Below are 22,433 nucleotides of genomic sequence, written 5' to 3' on the forward strand. Positions count from 1 at the left end.
GCCGGTCAAGAGGATAATTATTATTATTTCTTAAAAAACAATGCTTGGGATTTTGCAGTTAATATAAGCAATTTATTATTTTCGTCTGTTGTGGTTAAGATAACCGACCTTGTTCGATGGGCTTACTTCAGAATATTCGTTACACTATTTCTGAATTTATGAGATTTTTTTTATTGCATAGTACTCACACTTTAATATAATCACTACAAAAGTGATAATAATTTATTACCGTGAAATTTACGCAAAAAACTGAAAATTTTATATCAAAATTATCAAAAAAAAAACAGGCATTACTGAAAAGAAAATAATGAAGATAGAAACAACTTTTTGACTTTACTACATACTAGCGGAAGTACCCGATTGCAGTTTAAGTTAGATTGAGAGTAATGCATCTAACAACAGAGAGAACGACACAGCTGGCAATCCTTCTCGAATAACGATGCAAAAATTACGTTTCATAGTCATGCATTTAGCAGTCTGATGCGATACGGAACCTACATAAAGAATTTCGATAGAAAAATAAGGTAATTCTGTCTCATTATACCAGCAACAATGTCACGCCGTTTTTAATGATTTTCGTCTTTCTAATCAAATGGTCGTAAAAGCTCAAGTTCCATCCAATATTACTCTTATATCCAATTTTAGTCTATTAAATGTGGTAAAATATTTATAATAATGGATCAGAAATCAATAACGCGAACAAACAAACGCACAAATAGACATTCTTTTCGAAATAAAGCATTTTTATCTCCACCGCGCGAGATTTTAACTAATATTTCGACTGATTAAAGTCGTACAACAATGATAGTAGTAGAAAAGGCTTCGCAAGAATTTTTGCATTCGGGAATAATGTATTTAATGTTTGGCAATGTTATTTTTATTTCTTCGTGAAACATAGAATTTTTTTATTAAAAATTCTAGGATTTGAAAGCGAGCAGTAACAACAACTTTCTAAATAAAGAAGATCTTCACCTCCAGGAGATTGTTGCCACTTGGAAAAATGAGAGCGAAAATTATCGTTTTTTCCGAATTTTTAATCTCTGACTTACCAAACTCCTTTATTTAAGGGGAGAAATGGACGCCGACCTTTTCCAGGACTCAGAAAAGAATTGTAGAAAGTTTGGTGACGATAGCTATAGTAGTGATTGAGTTTTTAGCGAACAAACAAACAGACTTTCTTCTTTATATATAGCCTGGCGGTCATACGAAATGACCGCTGTTCTATATATTATAAATTGTAATTAAAATGATTTGTGCAAAGGTGTCTGAATTACCGAGGACTGAACTGAATTACCGAGGGCAGACGGCGAGGTCTCCCCTTTGCTTACTGCCCCACGGGGTTTTCTCCTTCTACTTGCTTAATTGCTTAAAGTAGAGTGCAATGAAGGAAACCACTGGCGGTACATTTCTTAAGAGCCACCGCTAGCTCAATAAATAAAGGTGATTTAAATAATAAAATGTTAATTCACATGTCAAAGATCTCTTTGTACACAACATTTCTTGGGTAGATTCCATCATTTTTAAGCTGGCCTTGCAAAGGACCATCTAGTATTTTTAATTTTACGTCCGTTCTTTCACGAACTCTTGAACAAGCAACATAAAGTTGACCGTGTCCAAATGCAGGCTCTAAAAAAATGCCAACACGCTTAAGCGTTTGGCCTTGAGACTTATGGACGGTCATAGCAAAGGCCAGTTTTACAGGAAATTGTCTACGTCTCAAATGAAACGGCAACCCTGTGCCGTGGCAACTTCACCCCTTTGGCTAGTACAGTTACGCAAGAAACCAATAAACTATTGGATACAAACAGCCACTTAAGCCGCAAAGATTTATACATGGGGTGAAGTAACATTGTCTTCTTCGAAACGGCTGGCTTCCGGGCTTAGCGAAGCACACCGTTGGATTCCGCAGGTCCGTGGCACGCCATTTTGACAATTCGCGTCTTCGTGGAAATTTAATTAGCCGAGATATTAATTAAAAACTAATTTTCCCCTACATTTTCCCTACATTTTCCACTTTCTTTCTTGGGTTTTCCCTATTACAGAAATTTGGCTATGTGCCAAATTCTTTTTTCTCAAATATTTACGGAACGGCGCATAGTTGAAATTCGAGACGTGTATCCCCGGATTCCAAAAAATTCTCTGAACCCATCGATACCGTTCTCATCTTCGTACGACTTTAATCGGCCGAGATATTAATTAAAAACTGCGGAAACGTTAATTTCCGCGCTCATTTTTCCGAGTGGCAGCAATAAACTATCGGCGACACACACTTTAGCCGCTTATATAAAAATATATATGTAAAGATAACCATAAGCATACAGTGAAGGAGAATAATTGAAAATATTGATTCACTAGTAATATATATGGCAAAATATGTTAGATAACATTAAAAAATAAAAAAATACGTTCTCTGTTGATAGAAAAATAATATAATTTAAATTCTCTAACGTTAATATTTTAACTCCTACTCTATATCATGCATAATAATGTACTACAATCTCTGTATACAAAATTTCAAGTCATTGTAGATGAAACTTTTAGAGCTATCAATAGCTGTTTTGAACTTGAAATATAAAAAAACGTTAATCAAAAATCGCATTTAAAGTTTTCAGATTAACGTTACATGACATATATACACAACTGTTTACATTGCCAAACGAAAATGAGAAAATACATAATAAAAGTACTTTGCCAGAATCCCCAGACATACTGAAATACTTAAATTTATTTAGTTAAAAAATAACATAAAATGGGTGGAAATTGCTCTTTGATTTGCTTTTTAATCTTTGATTTCCGGAGTGGCAGACAGTAATTTCCGGTTTGATGTCTCTCAGAAAAACTGGTATATCTGCACTTATAATCAACATATGAAGAAAAGAAAGTTATTTTTGATAGTAAAGAATGTGGCCTTTAAAAATGTTACATTAAAAAAAAAAAAAAAAAGAGATTTTTAAATGCAATCGGTCTTTTGAACGGTCGGTTACCTTAAAAAGGCTATTTAAAAATCTTTTATTATTCTTTTAAGATCTACTATCAGTCATTGATAAAAGTTCTATAATTTAGAATTATTTTTCATCAAAATTTTGTTCACTGACTAATCATACGTGAAATGTGACGCAGCATAGCTCATATAATAAACCCCCAACTATTCGTGTTGCCAATCATTTTCTGAGGTGAACAACTTCTTCGATATTCGAATTGCATTATTGCATGATGTCGTTGATCACGTTTAGCTGACCTAGTAAAACTGTGATTTTCTTCTTTCATTTGGAACAAATGCACTATTTCTTGAGACTATTAAGTATACGTTTTATGCGAAAGATTTACTTAAATTGGGTCCCTATTTTTTTATCTCTATTCCTTAATATCGGAATAAATAGCATAAATAAAAATTATGAGATGTACAAGTACACTTACGAAAGGATTCACTTAAACTAAACATTCCGTGTTCTTGAATATTTATTAGAGAGGAAAAATAATGAATTGGGGGAAAATGATCTGAAATTTTATTTATTTCTGAAATCTGATTTATTCGAAATTCAGATTTTGAGCGTGAAGGTGCAGTTACCCCTCGCTCCCTATTTTTAACTTCGCTAATTTTTCTTGTCCTTTGTGCTACATGTTTGATCAGATAGCCTGGCTCAGTAAAAGTAGGCGGCCAGTATAACTCTGATTTAAAATCCGGTTATAACCACGTGCAGTGCTGATAAGGACCACGTGTTTCTGAGACTCCTTCCCCTTTATTTTTCTTCTTTCTTTCTAGGTATTTCTTTCTCCTGATGAGGAGGGACCTTTAGCTGCTCTCGAAATCGATTGAGTGTTTCAGTATACTTACGCTAAATACAAGGTTGTTTTTACGATTTTGATTGATCTGAAAGTATTCAGATTTAACGTTGTACCAGATAGTTTGTTATAATTTTTTATGCTCTCTTGAACTTGCATTTACCTGTCTGCTGTTTAACTGTTTCCTGCTGACATAATTTTTTGTCTTTTTAACTTTGTTATTACTTATCACTTTCTTCGCACTTGCGCTACCTAAAATTAGAATTCCCAAATACAATGTTAATTGTTGCCACATATTTTGTATCACAGATACGGCTATTATTCTCGAATTTCATTTTTGCCTCGAATTACTTTTACTGTCCGTGCCACTTTTCAAATAAATAGCCTCTGGCATGGTCATACGCCTAAAATAGTTGCTATAAAAAAGGAAATATATAAAATGCTTTTAATTAATCCAACTACTGTTGTTTCACGGATGCACTTGGTAATTAATAAAAGAGTCAAAGAAGTGCATTTATTGTCTTTAAATCGCTTAGTTTGTTCATCGTAACAGGCAGATTAAATTTATTTATAAGATTAAGATTCATTAAGATTTTATTTACAGCTAAAAAAAAATTATGCTCATTATAAAGAATTTTTTAAAAAAAATCTTGACTCTCGTACGACGGAGATACCTAATTACGAAATTCGGGATATATAACATAATTTGCTATAGGCCTCGAAGAGATGCTTAATAAAAAAGTAGAATCATTCAAAGTTGATTCTTTATGTTAATAGTAAATTCCTAATGCCATTCAATGGTAGTTAGAATTTACTATTAACATACGTATAATTTTGTTACAACTGGTACGCCGAAAGAATTTTCGTCAAATAATTTAATTAAATTATTAAAAGTTTCAAAAAGAACTACAAATACTTTATTAATATTCTCGTAAGTTTTGTTACTTCAGAATCACAATATAATAAGCACATAAAAAATTCCCTAAACCAGAATTTCTTTTTTTTTTTTTTAATTTTTAATCTATACAAAAAATATATCTTACGAGCTGACTATCAAGCAATATTAAGCCAGCAACTATATTTTAGAAATCGAATTCCATAAGATTTTGTGAATAAGATTGCTTTCTACTTCATTTTACGAAATAAAGGAAGTATCGCACTAAAAAAAATTTTGGTCATATTTCAACAGAAATATCCATTTTGGCTGTTCTCGAATCCATTTGGAGAAATATTTTGCGTGACGTCTGTACGTACCGTCAGAATGCAGGACTGTTTATTAGTCCAAAAGGGCAATTTCCCCAGAAGGACTAAATTTATTTATAATTTCGTTTTGGCATTTTGCGTTGATTCACTACAAGAGTTCTTTCACTTTTCAGATTGTTGCCACCAAATATTATCGCCCTGTATTAAATAAAGAAATTAAATTATTTAAAGAAATTAAATGATGAAGAATCTGCATAATTGTATGCATGTTTCTTGCATTGGGATAAAACAACGGTACCTAGAGCCATCGAATTTTGAATGACGTAATCCTCCCGCGACTATGGGCATCCGAAAACCCAAATTTGAAATATGGAATTTTTTTTATTATCTATTTCATATTTTGCAAAATTTTAACGAATTTTGGATTAACAAACTTGAGGATTTGAAAGCGAGCAATGTCAACGTTGTACGGAAAAACATTTTTGGCTCCAGCGCGCGAGACTGTGGATCGCAAACTCAAAAGATACGCTCATTTTAAAATTATTTTACGATATTGCTCTTGAACTGAATTTTATGGTTTAAGTGCGAAGAATATGATATTTAATGAATAATTTTCAGTTTTTGATGTCATTTTCAACTGCCTTGAGAGAAGGGTTAATTAAGTTATAATTCGAGGAAGTAAGTCTAAATAAAGGGTAATGAAAAACTGTGTGCAATTCAATAGGCTATACAAGGAAGTCATTAGGTGATTGTCTCAAATTTTTTTAAAAAGCGTTATACTGATCAATAATTCTCAGAGCGATATGCATAGAAATGCTTTATCACTTGGTATATTAATATCAGAATTTTTTTACTAATTTTTTTTTTTTCCTACAAGTAGAAACACTTCGAAAGGTGGCTCTTCAATTTCATTACGTACCCTAAATATATTATCTACATTTTTAAAATGAAATACTATCTATTCAATCATTGCCACACTTTTTGTATTTTATTATTTATCCCTTTTTGTATTTTTTAATTTTATTATTTATCTTTATTATTATTATTATTATTATTATTATTATTATTATTATCATTACTCAGCTTAAATTATACTCATCTTAAAATTTTCCTAAAAACCTTAGCGATCTGGGGACGTATAAAAAATTACATTTCATAATTAAGACACAATAACACGCCGAATAAATACTGATTCAGAAGTCAAACAACAAAAATCAGCGTTAATTCACAAAATTTTCACAATGTTATTTCACATGTGAATTTTCACATGTGAAAATTTTGTGAATTAACGCTGATTTTTGTTGTTTGACTTCTGAATCAGTATTTATTCGGCGTGTTATTGTGTCTTAATTACAGAAGCCCCAAACAGGCTTACATTTTGCTTTCTTTTTTGCACGTGGTGTGGCCGCCATTTTGTGATTGTAGGGGTTTCGGTGAGTACATTTTTGCAATTTTCAAGTTATGTTTATGTTTTGTACATTTGGATATTGTGCTTTGCTTGTCTGATTTCATGCATTTTGCTTACAAACATTTTGTTTTCTATTCATTTCAGTGAGGGATTTTTCTGCTATTTTGTGTGTACTTTATTATTGCTCAGTTAATTTAGTTTGATTTTCTGCATTGTTTATCATGCCTTCATCCGTTAATCGTTTCACTAAATTACGCCTGAAACGGCAAAAATTCCTGAATCATCTTGACTTTTTACTTAAATGTAAATGTAAAAAATTGATCCCCAATTTTATTCAAATCAAATCTAATCAAAAACCTTCGAGTCGCGTTTCAAGAATTCTGTTAAATTGCAAACTTGCCTTACTTCGGTCCGTGATAAGGGATACACGTCAACAATTGTCCAAAATTGAACATGAACTCTATAAGCTTCATCTGGAACTCGCTAAAACATATCCAAAATTCACTGCCCTTGAACAAAAGTCTTGGTCTAGAACGGAGAATGCAGTTAACCGTCATAAAAACACCCTTGCAGTTAAATTCGAAAAACTTCTTTTACAGTCTTCCAGTTCAAGTAGTTCAAAAAATCTTCCCATTGTAAACATCAAGCCAATAGTTAATATTTCTAATGTTAGTCTTTCAGAAGAACAAGAGAGAATTCTAAAATATAATTTTAACTTCTCACAAACCTGTAAACCCTCGATTCCAAAGATTTTGGCTCCTATCGAAAAAGCTTTCAAGTTCAGTAAAGTTTCAGATTCACAGAAAGAAATGATTAGGCATCTTATCGCTCATAATGTGAAATTCAATAATAAACCTTTGAAACCAAATCTAACTGCGAGAGAAAGAGCTACAATGCGCGAGATTCATTCTAACCCGGATATTGTCATTTCAAAGGCCGACAAAGGTGGCCAGATAGTCGTCATGGATAAGAACACTTACATCGATGGTGTCACTAAACTCTTAAACGAAGGACCATATAATCCGATCCCTAAAGATCCTTCACCTTCGGACTTATCCAAAATAAAAACTGCGATCAAATCTTCGCAAATCATTTCAAGCAACTTAAAACATTCGCTTATCCCATCTGTTGCGAATTGTGCCAGATTATATGCTCTTCCCAAAATTCATAAAAGTGGTATTCCTTTCCGCCCTATTGTATCAAATTTAGGTACTGCCTCGTATCCATTAGCTAAATATTTAGTTTCTATATTTTCCACTCTATTAGACAATAACATTTACACCATAAAAAATTCAATAGAGTTTGCAAAAAAGGTTAAAAACATTTCTCCTCGTAATTTACTCATGGTTTCTTTTGATGTAAAATCATTATTCACCAATGTCCCAGTGGAGGGTGCATTAAGATGTCTAGAAACCAGACTTCGCGAATTTCATTTCTCTTGCATCGAAATTGATGAGCTAATTTCTCTCACTCAACTCTGTTTGAAACAAACACATTTTGTTTTCCAAAATAAATATTACAAGCAAACTGAGGGATTATCCATGGGAAGCCCCTCAGTCCCATCCTGGCTGATATCTACATGCATTATTATGAATCAAAATTGTTTGAAACTTTAAACTTCCCGGCATGGTTCTGCTACGTAGACGATACTTTTACCCTGTTTGAAGGTAATAAAGATGATTTAAATAAAGTTCTTTCAACAATGAATTCTATTGATCCTGCTATTCAGTTCACTTTTGAACTTGAGACTTGCAATTCTCTTCCATTTCTCGACATTCTGGTCACACGTAACACATCCAACTTCAGTACTACGGTTTACCGTAAACCTTCATCGGTTTGCCTTCCACCACACTTTAAATCATGTCATCCGACTAAACAAAAGTTAGCTTCATTTCATTCCTACGTTTTCCATGATCTTCAAGTTTGCTCCTCCAAACTAGCCCTTGATGAAGAACTAAATTATTTAAAAGCAATAGCTATTGACAGGGGCTTTTCACCCAACATTATTAATCAAGCAGTTAAAAAATTCTCATCTCAACACACTAAAAGCCACACTCTTATTTTAGGAGATTATAAAAATTCTGTTGTCATTCCCTTCTTTCCATCAATTAGCTATAAAGTTGCACATATTTTGCAGAAATTTAACTTTCGGGTTGTTTACTCTCCCATCAATAAAATTCCAACTTCTATACTCAAGGACCCCATTCCGGATATGAATTCCTGGGGTATTTATAGGATTCCTTGCCAGTGCGGTTTAATTTACATTGGCCAAACTAAGGGAGCCTTAAAATTTCGCGTCAAAGAACATGAGGCATATGTTAGAAAAAAGGAAACACAGAAGTCTTCTGTTGCTCAACATTGTTGGTCCGAAAATCACACTTTCAATTTTTCTGCTGCCAAAATTATTCAAAAAAATCTTCCATTGGAGAACTGGATTTTCTAGAGGCATTTCACATTCATAAAAATCTTTCTGTTCTAGTTAACGATCCTAATTCCAATCCAAATTTGCCTTCGGCTTTTAGAGAAATTATGTTTTAGTTCTGGTTTCGCCAACAGATGGCGCCACTTGCTTATTCTTGTCCAGGCTTTCTTATCTTATCTAAACATTATTTCCTATCTTGTTCATTTGCGGTTTTGCAGCTGAAGATGATGGTTCGGTAAAACCATCGAAACTAGTCCTGTGAAAATTTTGTGAATTAACGCTGATTTTTGTTGTTTGACTTCTGAATCATTACATTTCATAGTTTTTATGAAACTGATATTTTTTAATTTAAAAATGCCGAAAAATGGATATCTGCACTATTTCAAACATTTTTATAACTGGAAAAATGTCTGCAGCATATAATTGCAAAAACTAAAACCCGGATAAGGAATTTTGTGGACATGGAGTTATAGCACTTGGAGATGAACTGAAGCACATTCAGCTTTCTCTCTAATAATATTTAATGCAATTGAGCTTCATCTGTTAAGTTACCTATAACAAGCAAAACTGCAATTAGTAATCATTGCCCAGTAGATTATCATTAGATGCTGTACAATTGTAAATAGCAAACATTTTTTTCATAAGGTACTAAATTTTGCACGCAGATATTTTAATTATTATAAAAACTAAACTCGGTGGTACAACAGCCCTAGTGGGCCACGGCCTGCAGTGCCCCGAAATCTGCTTTTTTGACCTTGGTCCCCGGGCTGCGTCAGCAAAGGCCCTGAGCAAGTGGTCAGCTTGTGGCAGGACATTTTAATTATTATGTTTTAATTATTATTATGTTTATCATGTTTTAATTTAGCAATGAATAATGTCTTCGTTGACTAGAAATAAATTATGAATTTGCGTTTATTGAAAATAAAACTGAATTTAGTTGCTTAATTTTAGTGCAGTAAAAATAAAAACTAGGATTATGTGCTCATGCTTTTAGCTTGTGTAAGTAAAAATTAATTTCTCTGTTTTATTTCAATGGAAATTCTGTCTTGCGTGTTTAGGGAAATAAAAAAATAGTTTGATTGCTTAATTTTGCCGAAGAAACATGTTTGGTACTTTGTTTCACGAAAACAGATTGTTCTAACTTTATCTTTTTTTAATAAATTGCATGTAATAAAGTAAATGAAATTTCTCTGTTTGCGTAATTTTTATTACGTTAAGTATATGAGAATTTTTATACATTTATGGTGCAGATTTTTCACCTACATTTTTATTCTTTCTTATTCACGTGACGTTACGTGTTTATTCTGGGGCTGAGTATACCATAGAAAACAAAACATTTTATTTTCGTCTTCTTATCATGTTTTGATTTGGTTTATTAAGTTACGGCAAATCCTCGAGGGCTATCTGCCTAGGAGGAAGGATACTTTCGTGAAGGACGTTCTAAGGGAAACTGACTCGTATACACGTTGCACATGGGGGAAAAACCACGAAAATGCCCATCCAGTCAGACTGTTTGCGGGATTCGAACCTCGGACCAAACTACCAGTGATCAGCAACTTTAGCGTTCGGCTAGTGGTGAAACTCTTCTAATCAGGTTTTGCTTATAACTATTTCGTCAGTTTATACATAAAAGTTTTAAAAAGAACATAAGAAATCCTAAAGGTTTAAATAAAACAATTTTTATCTTATATTGTTTAATAGCGACACTTTTTTTTATAAAATCTTATGATGAGATGTTTTTTATTCTTCATAATTGCAACAAGAAATAAAGTTGGGTTAAAAAATTGGGAATTAGATGGACATGGAAGTTCCTTTTAGGCTTTTGTCTCCTTGTTAACTCAGAAATACGAATTAACGAATGGACAAAATAAACTAAAATTATTTACCTAAAGAAGGGTACTTTCACGGGCAGCAAGTTAATACAACTACGAATATATTCATCTTTCCTATGAATTCCTTCATGAGAAGAACAAAAGACATTCATGGGGAAGAGGAAAACCAAAGCAATTTTTTTCACGAATTCATTCGTGAGGAGGAGGAAAATATTTCCCAGGTATACTTCGTTCGGAGGAAGTGGGAAACTCTGTCATATCCAACTTCTCCCAATATAAGGAAAACGAAGAATGTACCAATATTCACCGAGATTCGAACCTGGGATCGCTGTGAACTAGCGATCTTACCACTTGGCTACTGGGGAGCTTGGCTGTTAATATGACGCATCCGAAATTATATCCTCAGAATCTATTACCACACGAATAAAAATTATAAACTTTTGGAATTAAACTTTTTTTTGATTAAAACGAACTGGAGGCATTAATTGAGTATTACGTTTGAAATATTAAGTAATGATTTCTTACCTTTCTGAAGCTCAAGATGTCGAAGATGTGAGAGAGTAGCTTAGGGAAGAATTTGCCTTCCTCCTTCGAAGGTTCCTCGACTTCATTCTCTCCCACGTCTTCAATTTGAGACACAACACCAGACACCAGCAAGATACAGAGAGCCACTAACGCTGTCCACTTCCACGCCATCGTAGCTCCAGAAACCGTTACCAGAAAAAAATACCTAAGAAGTTGAAATTTATGTTCAGATTATTAAATGAAAAGGACACAAATATTTAACAAGAATAAAAGAAATACGTTTTGAAAACTTCATATTACAGTTATATACATCGAATAGTTTGCTATTAAAGTTTCAAAAATTATAAAAATAATTAAAAATCACAAAATTATAAAAAGGATAACCTTATCTTAGAATGTAATTTCCAGTTTAATTTCAACAGTAATATGAAGCTAAAATAATCAGGACAACTAAATACAAATCTATAAAATATATGAAGTTTAAATCATGATAGTGTAATGTTTTCAATTTATGATGTAATTTTCATTTCTTAACTTCAAATACTCATACACTAATTGAAATACAACCAATTTTTTTATAAATATCAGGACACTATCAATGTTAGTACTTCAATATATATCGTATCCATGCCTTAAAATTTTAGCATTTGATTAAAACTAATCCCATATACCTTTAGTGAAATGAATATTGAAAACTAAATTTTAATCTTAAAAGCTAATTATGAAAGATAAATAGAATGAAAGCTTCATTCCAGAACAAGTTAAATCGTGTGCTGTTTATTTCAAACTTCTATTTCTATTAACAATAAACAAAAGTTTACAAAACTGCTGACTGAAATGATAAATACGAAATTCTTGAAAACGTAGTACGGGAAAAAAAATTTAATACATTACAACCTGCAAAGTACTAAGAGAAAAGTCAATAATTAAAAATATTTAGAGCATTCAACCGAATTCCCATGTGTAAAAATCGTGGTACTTACGTATTAATGCAACCAACTCAGTAGAAGTCCCCAAAAATTCAAAATGCGCCACCTCTGACAGCCATGCATATAACAGTTCTTTAGTTTCAGCAAGACACATCGCTATTTTCCTATGTGCTCGTTTTGTTATATTCGAAACGCTTTTGTAGAAAAATTGGGACATTTTTAGTCTTAAATTCAGATTTAAAATATGCGCTTGTGGGATTAGCTAAATGTGGAGGAAACTGGTCTAAAGTATTCAGAGGACACATTTTGGTTTAGTTTATTTTATTATGGCATCATTAATTTTCTTCTGTAAAAAATCGCCAAATTGCGCCAAGGTGGTTTCACTAATACGTAAGTATTAAAAATCATATTTTTTATACTATTTTTTAGGCCAGCTATTTATTTAGGTTCAAACTCGGAGACGAATCTATCAGAATTCGATTAGTTTGTTTTCTAAATAATTGATAAAAGTTAAACTTAGAATATGAAAACAGAGCTTTAAATCCTGAACACTCAGAATTACAAAAACGGAATAGAAGTTTCTTGCATTTGGACACCAGAATAAATTTACTGCTTATGCCTATACTACAAGAAATAAAAATTAAAATAAAAGTTTTAATGGGAAAAAGTTGAAGAAAGTCCATCAGAAGGGAATTTTAGTGTTCGAAGTTTGTTCGTTTTTCAGGGAAGTTAAAATCTGATAGTCGCAATTTTTTTAATCGGCTAAATAAGCAATGAAAAATTAATTTAATAATTCTATCGGTTTTACGGTGTGATTATATTATAAGTGAATTCTTCATCAGACTACACATAATACACACATCACAGTTTTCACTCCTTATAACAGAAGAATTATTTCTTAACTATTTGTTTACTAATAAACTATTAAGGCTTGCAGAAAAGATGTTTCCGCAGTGGGTAAAAAAAGTATTGGTAATTGCTTATAATTGATCATATTACCTAACAAAGTAAATGCTTGATAATTTTACCTGGGCATAACGAACACAGGAGGTAATAAACACACAAATCTAATGAAGCTTTCAATTTAATATGCTTTTTACACAAAATATACAACAAAGACGTAAATTTGCATGTCAAAGAAGTATTGGCAGCTATGCAAATTTTGTTACTTTGAGGTCATGTGTTCAGACTGATAAGAAACCCTGCTAGTATAAAGTCTGCAGTACTACTTCAAAACTTTTCAAACGTTATTTTGCTAATACTGTATTAAAATAGCTTCGAAGTCGAAGGAGTTGGATGTTAATGTTAAAAACATGATTACTGAACTTAGAAATGAAGGTTTAAGTTATCGTGCTATAGGTGATGTGGTGTATTTAATTATGGCAAAGCACACTAGGGCTATCTGCCTAAGGGGAGGGATGCCTTCGTGGAGGACTTTCTAAGGGAAACTGGCTCGTATACACGTTACACATGGGGAAAACCACGAAAACACCCATGCAGCCAGCCCGTTCGCGGGATTCGAACCTCGGACAGAACTACCAGTGTTCAGCGACTTTACCGCTCGGCCGCTGGTGGGCCTATCGTGCTATAGGAATATAGCTGAACGTAAGTTTATTTACTGTTAGAAGTGCTGTAAAAAAATTCAAAGAGACAGGATCGACGGAAAATAAGATGGGAAGTGGACGGCCTCGAATATTTTCTGCAAGGGAAAACTAAATAGGTTAAGAAATACCCTAAAATAATTGCACCCCAGTTAGCCAAAGCTGTTGCTAATACTTCGCATAAAACTTAGTGCACAGACTATATGGAAAGTTTGTTATGGAAGAGCAGCTAGAAAGAAACCTTTCATTTCAGAAAAAAACAGGAGAAAGGGATTAGATTTTGCAAAATCTCATTTTAATTTATCAGAAGAATTTTGGAACACTTATTTTGTTCGACTAATCGAAGTTTAACATTTTCGAGAGTGATGGATGGCCATATGTGTGGAAAAAGCCGAACACCGAACTGGAAAAACAACATTTAACACCGACTATAAAACATGTTGGAGGGAGCGTCGTAGTTTGCTGTATAGCCAGCAAACGGAATTGGTAACCTGTACTTCATTGATAGCATTATGACAGCACGCACGTACATTGACATATTGCGCCACAACATGAAATTCAGTACCTAAAAACTTGGCTTAGGAACCTCATTTGTGTTTCAACAGGACAACGACCCTAAGGATACAGTGAACCTCATCTGGCAATAGTTACTTTATAACACTCCTCGCCAGTTAAGCCTTTGCAGCACAGTGTGTCCGGTCTGGACACACCTAAAAATTTCCTTCTATACGCACAGAAAAATTGAATGAAAAAGGATTTATAGGTTACTATAGGTTACTCTGAACCTTCTTTATTTATAGCAGATGGCAGCTCAACACAAACCAGTCCATATATTTTAGCCATGTTTAGTTTTTTAAGACCCTCCTTTCTCAAAGAAATTTTCCAGATTTTTCTAGGGTATAAAAGGAATTGTTTGAAAAGAAATTTCTATGTTATTTTTTTGGCTGCGTGCTAATCTCCTTATTCCATATTAGTTTTAAATATTTACCTTGAAATCTTGCCTAAAATCAAACGTCGAAACCTAGGTGTGCCATGACCGGGCTCACCGATAATCTAGGACAACTGAGAATCTGTATTCTTTGTTTCTCCGCATCTCATTGGTCAGTTCATTGACAACGATGCTCATTTCATCACTCTTTTCATAGATCTATTTAATCAGTGTACCCACTTTGGGCACACCCACAGAATTAAAACGATAAGTGCTATCTTCACAAAATTTTACTTGTGTACTCCTCTAGGCCTAATTAGACTGCCTACTTTTTTTTATCAAAACTCCGACTTGAAAAGCCCACCAGCGGCCGAGCGGTAAAGTCGCTGAACACTGGTAGTTTGGTCCGATGTTCGAATCCCGCGAACGGGCTGGCTGCATGGGCGTTTTCGTGGTTTTCCCCATGTGTAACTTGTATACGACCCAGTTTCCCTTAGAAAGTCCTCCATGAAGGCATCCCTCCCCTTAGGCAGATAGCCCTAGTGTGCTTTGCCATAATTAAATACACCAACACCAACTTTAAAAGTTAGCGTGCCGTAAAGGGTTAAAGACACCGCCTCAACTGCCTGACATAAATTCAGTTGAAATTTTATGGCACAAATTGGACCTAGAAGTCAGGAAACAAAATTTCGTGTAAAGATGAACTTGAGCGTATACTCCTGCAAGAATGGCACAAAATTCCCCGAACAGGATTTTTTCAACAACCAAGACTTCTATGAGAAATAGATTACAAACTGGTTATAGATGCAAAAGGTATGAATACAAAGTATTAAATTTTGTTCCCACATGTCGCTGTATGACCTTGCCAATACTTTTTGATACATTGATTTACGTTTTTGTCGTATATTTTGTGTAAAAGGCATATGAAAACAAAAGTTCCATTAGATTTGTGTGTTTATTACCCCCTGTGTTCATTATATTCACCTGAAATTGTCAAGCATTTCCTTTATTAGCTAATGTGATCAATTATAGGCAATTGCCAACATTTTTTTACCCACTGTATATGTTCTGAAATTTTATCTATTATGTATATCTTCTGATATCCACTGTATATCTTTTGTGATCAACACTTTTTTACCTACTGTATATTTTCTGAAATTTTATTGCAATGGAAACTGTATAGATAATTTTTTTCAGTATTGTAGTTGATATCTGGAGAAAGAAATCACTGTTTGTAAAGGTAATATTTTTTTATTATTCGGTGATCAAATGAATGAAATAAGTTACATTTATTAAATTTAACTCTTTTCACATCTAAATTTTAGTCCACCTATTCATCAGACAGCTTTCGAAAATATATTTATTCGATAAGAAACTTGAGAAAATAATTGTGATTGAGAACATTATTAATTTCAGTTTCGGTTTATAGTTGATACGAAATTTAATATTTAGTAGATAACAACTACTTAATATTGAAACTAGGAGTGAAATTCATTTACTTTCTTTCTGTGTTTCAAAAATGAAATATGTTTTATTGTACTGTAAGTCGTAACACTGGTTAAACATAAAAATACAAAACACGTGCGGTTCTAACCTGATAGCTGTAAGTACCTCAGTAGGGTGAATCCAAACGCATAATTGACCATTTGGGTCAAAGTACAATACGTTTAGAGATGTTGAGAGTGTTCAGCTACGTGAAGGAGTCATGCAAGAATTGGAAGTCAAATTTAATAGAAGAAATCACTTAACACCCTTAAGCTCAAAAACATTTTAAAAAATTCAAAACTACATATATTCTATTAAAATATTTATTCTACTTTTTTAAATTAAATTTTAAATGAAGTTGTAAGTTATATATGCCGTACAACAAAATTCTTACTAATTTCTCACAGGCAGTGTATCATTGAAGTTTCATGTATATAAAAATTATACAAGCGTATAGAATTTATTTTTTGCATTCTCTTTCACAGAATTGTAATAGGATTAAGAGATTCTTTTTCTTACCGAAACTAATTTTTTTTAAAAAAAGAACTGAAACATTTAGAACTCTGATTTTCACCGAAAGTCGAGGATTGTGCTTTATTTTCTTAACTTTTGGTACTTAAACATGTGCTAATATTTTAGCAAATTTTGTTACTTGCCATTTTAATGATCTTATTAAAGCCTACGAATTTAATGAGCAGTATATTTTATGTGATAAAATGTATATTTTAATGTTAAAATATCATGAACAAACCCTGTATTTCGACCAGTTCCACAATTCTGTTAAACACGTTAATACTAATTATTATAACTTGTATTTTACACCAATTAAAAATTATTTTAACCATGTTATTACTGATGATAAAAATCTGAAAAAATTGTGTTCATCTCTGTTAACATTCGATGTAACTTCTCTAATTTTTCTCATTTTTTAATAGAATATGCATTACAGTAAACCATTGTCAATCACGGACGTTACACCATTAAGGCATTACTATGGACCTTATAAGAATTATTTCTTATAAGGTTGTAGAGACAATAGGATTTTTTTTTAATCAGGAGACATGAAAAATGAGCAACGCCTTCGCGGGGACTCGAATCATGGACCTCTCGTATACGCGTTGAGTGTGTTGACCACTACACCCCGAAGGTATGCAAAGAAGGAAGGAGAAATACCATATATACCCCTCTTTTAAAGGGCGATTGGGGATTAGGGGACCCAACCGCAAATCCTGGTGGTGGAGAATCGTCATCCACCACCTTTTTTTAGTTCAGGCGCCACTGTAGATTTATTAGGTTATTTTGAAGCAGGAGACATGAAAAATGAGCAATGCGTTCGCCAGGACTCGGACCTCTCGAATATGCGCCGAGTGTGCTGACCAGTACACCACGAAAGCATGCTAAGAAATCGGCAAAAATACTTTATGAGGTCCATGTACACTATGTGTACGGCAACTGTTATGTCAAGTTCATATTAATAAAGTATGTATATTATGTAAATAGTAGTTAAAGCAACAAGAATCAGCGTAATATTCAATAATTTGAGGGACTAATTTCGAAGGTTTAAATGTAGAACCTTCTTCTTCAGTTGTAGAAAGGCAAATGAGTATCATTTTAATAAGTGTTTTTTTAATTCAAATTACGTATAATTTAAACAAACAAATATTTGTAGTTAAAAGGAAAAAAGGAACAAATGCTAATTCAGAAGATTATTATAACTGTTTAATAAATACTTATAAAATTATTTTTTACAAAGGCTTGTAATTTTTGCAGAGGACAATGAATAACAGAACTCTTTAAAAGTTCCATAGTAAGAAGCGCAGAGTTTTTCAATGCCTCTCATAACGTGCCTTTTGCTTCTTTGATTTGGGTCTGTCTCCGCTGCAAAATCAGACAGTTCTTGTGCCCTTTTTAATAATTCATGTAACTTCTTGCGGTTTAAAGGCGTTTTATCTTCTTCATTATCACTGCTTTCACTATTCCGCTTGTATTAGAAAATCACACAATTCTTCATTCGTTATTTCTCGATTAAATCTTCTACTTCTTTTTCTTCCATATCCGAGAATCCTTCGCCGCCAATAGGTTTTAAAATTTGTATGATTCTTTTGGCTTCATTTTCAATGGATGAAAATCTTTCAAAATTGTTGATAATTTCCTGCCAGATTTGATGTTAGCAAGCATTCAATTAATGAAAAAGGAATGAATACTGTTAAAATGGATTGCAAAGTTTTCACCATTAGCTACAAACATCATGAGCGAGTTAAATAAATCCTATAAAATAAAGGCTAATTTTGAAAAATTCTATAAATTTCCCTAAGTGATATTTTTTAATCATCTTGTTTTAAAACAGCATGAAGAGTTTGTTTTCTGAAATTTAAAAATCTCAAACCTTCATAAAGTTAGATTTTGTGATGTTAGAATTTTAAGGTCCAATAAAGAAATATAATACTATAAATCCCCAAAAAATTAACAATATCGGCTTTCAAAATCAAATACTGAGCAAAATGTATGTAAATTTATGAAATGGAAAAAAAATTAAATGAAGCGGTAGATTTCATTGCAAATAATATTAAATTCTAATCAATGCTGTTGTTTTTTGGGGGATATCAGAAACAAGTAGGAGATTAATGACCTTGAAACCGAAGAACACATATGTCTTCTTTTATTTCATATTGCAAAATTTTTTTTAAATGTAGAAATCATCTAAATAATATCTTGCTATCATTTTTGTTTTAAAAACAGAGGGAAAAGTTTGTTTTAAATCTGTGAAATTTCAACTTTGCAACCGATAAACGTATAGATGTTGAAATTTACAATCATAGATATAAGGACGGGAGAAAGTGATCCAAAATTAGCTAAAAAAATCAGAATTTTTTTTCTATTTATCTAACAACGTATCAAGTTAAACACTTGGCTTTTACTGAAGTCCTTCTCTGGCTACTCATGGAAGGGCATCCTTGTTGTTACAGTTAGTCCAACAGTTTATATTAAAGGATTAGTTACGATAGTTATTTTTAATTTTAAAACAACTTTCCTATATTTTTTTGTTTCCCGCCTACAATTTCCTTCCAGAATGAGTTTTTCAGTGTCGTGTTTTATGTAAATGAGGTAGAATAAGTATTTAATGGGAAGTTTCAGTCGTTTCCACAGAGACTTTTCACTATGAAGTGCTCAACGAAGCTAGATATCTCCGCCTCCATGCAGACTTCATCCTCAATGAAAGTCAGGACTTTCCCACTTATGAAAATTTCTTGTACATTTGCGACACTGTTTTATACAGATGTATTTTATTTTCATATTTTAAATCCTGCAGATTCCAGCAGCATTCTTCAAATACAGCACTTGAGCGGGTGACCACCCACGTGACTCCGGACTCTGGTTATTGTGATATGTAGCTCCTCTTACTGAACTTTAGCAGCTACGATTTGTACATAGCTTCATAGACTGCCTTTAAAGTCTTTATAGTAATTGAAAATGGTAACCTAGCTACGCGGGTTTCCTGGAATTGTACGAGTTCTGTAAATTGTCCCTTTCGACGTCAAGTTCCGCGTAGCCGAAACATAATGTGATTGAGTTTTAAGTTACCATTTTCACTTACAACAAAGACTTGAACGCCAAACACTAATCGATTATCGCTCAGATTGGGATCACGTGATGCTTCAGAAGCAGAACTTTTCGCCTGATTATTTGTCTCTACCCGGAACAGAGGTCCAGCCGAGATATTTTCGATGAGATTTGAAAAAAAACCGCGTAGCCGCAACATCGTTTCCGTAGCTAAGCGGGACTTCGCTTCCGGTGGAGCTTTTTTTTCTAGGAATCCTCCCGTTTAAACCAGTGTTACCAGAATCTCGTTTCTCAAAAAAGTCCCGTCTAGCAGGGAATATAGCAAACTGTGCACACTTGAGCTGTGTTAGTACTCGCTATTGAGGTTTAAATAAGGGCCAACTCAATCAATTATTTCTGTGCAGCTTCGGCTAAGTTTTAATTAGTTCGAATTAGTTTAGTTTCTTAATTTTCTTTATCTTAAGTCCAAGCGAATACTTTCTTATAAGCGCCAGAAGGGGTCGACTGTTATTATTCTCTGAGATGAATAAAAGGGTCTTTTAACCGTTCTTTCGAATTTGTTTCTATAGTTGTAAGAACAACAGCGAATGCTGGCTATACTCTTAGTTTTAGTTGCCAAGGTAACTCAAATTAACTATAGAACTCTATAAGTTTACCTCTGTGTACAAATTTTGAACTCGATAACTTATCTTGAAGTAGTGTCAAACTCGATTAGAAACTTTAGACTACAACGAAAAACCTCATGAATGAATAAAAGCTCATAACAATAAAATTTGTCCAGTATCCTTAATCTACTAATCAATAACAATTTATTGTTATTATAGCTAAATTTTAAATATAAACTATAATCTAAATATAAACTCTAATTAAAAGTTATCACTATTGCTTATCTTATTTCGGCTTAATATTGATAAGTATTGATACATTGATAATACTGATTAGTTAATATTAATGTAAACGATATTTATTTGATATAAAAAATTAATCAAAATTAAGTTAAAATAATATTAACTATTTAAGTTCATATATAAATTATATTTAAAGACCAAGAAAAATTTAACTCCAATTATTTTATCAATAACATAACTGTTTTGTATAAACTTCTTTATAGATTAGAAAAGAGAGTTCCCTGTAGATTTTTATTTTGATTGAGTTAACAAATCTCTAAAAATGGCTATCTTTTACAAAGAGCTTAGAAAAGAGCCTTGCGTGTACACAAAAATAAAAGCAAAAAATAGTCTCAAAGGTGTTTTAGAATTTACAGAGCTTCAAAAGAAAACTGCTCAGCTTTTAATCAAGAAATAAAAGTAAGATATTTTTCACAGTTCAACGAAATTTAAGAAAGTTCTAGTTTTCTCTAGGGACACCTTACGTTTTTTTTTTTTTTTTTTTTTTTTTTTTTTTTTTTTTTTCCCCGAGCTTTGTTAAGAATTACCGGATCATTTAACAATTCTCTTGTGCCTAATTTTCTTCTTTTTTCTGGTTTTCCTTGCAGACACTGGTTTGAGAACTAATAACTGTGCGTCATTGTGGGGACTTCAAAAAAGTGTTTGGGATCTATTTCTTTTGTTCCTTGCCATAACTTATGATTAAAGCTTTAGCTGAAACCTACAATGCACTTGTGGAATAAGAAAAGTTGCTAACTTGATAAATATGATGAATGCACTTTGTATTATTATTTAATCTATACAACGTGCCCTTGCAAGACCTTACCCGTCCTTTATTTGAGTATTTTATTGGTGTACTGTGAATACGGCAAAGCACACTAGGGCTATCTGCCTAAGGGGGGAGGCCTTCGTGGAGGACTTTCTAAGGGAAACTGGCTCGTATACACGTTACACATGGGAAAAACCACGAAAACGCCCATGCAGCCAGCGGATTCGCGGGATTCGAACCTCGGACTGAATAACAGTGCTCAGCGATTTTACCGCTCGGCCGCTGGTGGGCGTATTTTATTGGAAGTATGTACATACGCAAAAAAAAAAAAAAAATCTATATCTCTCGTTTTACTGGACAGATTGATGAAATTCAAATTGCGTTTTTCATGTCTCAAAAACGCGACTTAGGATATATATTAGATTCATATATAGCATTGTTCTAACATAGGTATTTTGACACAAAACCGGACTTTTTCTGAAATAACATACGAATGTTTTTCCATATTTGGATTCTGCAACTCCGATTATGCCTAAAATTTAAATTTTGTAAAATTTTGTGCGAAATTTAAGAAATTCAAAAATTTACCTTGGCATATTTTTTTTTTTTAGATTGCGCCAAGAATAATTCACTTGGCGAACTTCTCAATATATGGCAACCTATTTTCCTTTTCCTTCCACTGTGCAGGACCGGAAAAAAAGTTACTCATTCCTTTTTACATTGTACATGAGCGAAAAAAAAAAAACTCGCATCGTTCTTACTTTCAAATAGTTTTAATAAATTGCTTAAACCACATTTGATCCTGTTATCGCTTTCAACAAATATGCTAAATTTCAAACCGCGCAAATATGTAAATTCGTGTATATCTTAGAACATTTTGATTAATAAAGTATAATTTTTTGCAAGTATGCTTAGAAATACATCTAATTAAAGATGATGGTAAAAATTTTGCAAATTATAATACAAAATTGTTTTCGAAAAATATATAAAAATTATTTAAAAATACAAATTTAAAAAATAAAATCATAAGAAATGGACCATTTTTATTTGGAATGAACCTAAATTTCGAAATGTGAAAGGAAGAATCAAATCAGTTTAAA

At 32.7% G+C, this 22,433-nt stretch overlaps 1 protein-coding gene across 1 annotated transcript in view; it reads right to left on the bottom strand.

Moving 5' to 3' along the window:
* The window catches only part of LOC118202407 (sphingomyelin phosphodiesterase-like), a 92,386-nt gene that overhangs the window by 61,292 nt on the left and 8,661 nt on the right, over positions 1-22,433 (bottom strand). The window contains exon 2 of the mRNA XM_035374584.2: positions 11,174-11,378. Coding sequence (XP_035230475.1) covers positions 11,174-11,344 — 171 coding nt within the window. The 5' untranslated portion in view covers positions 11,345-11,378. The remainder of the gene's footprint in view (positions 1-11,173; positions 11,379-22,433) is intronic.

This window comes from Stegodyphus dumicola, chromosome 3 (genome assembly GCF_044657685.1).
Source record: "Stegodyphus dumicola isolate Sdum_Otavi_A_Nest chromosome 3, ASM4465768v1".
NCBI lineage: Eukaryota > Metazoa > Arthropoda > Arachnida > Araneae > Eresidae > Stegodyphus > Stegodyphus dumicola.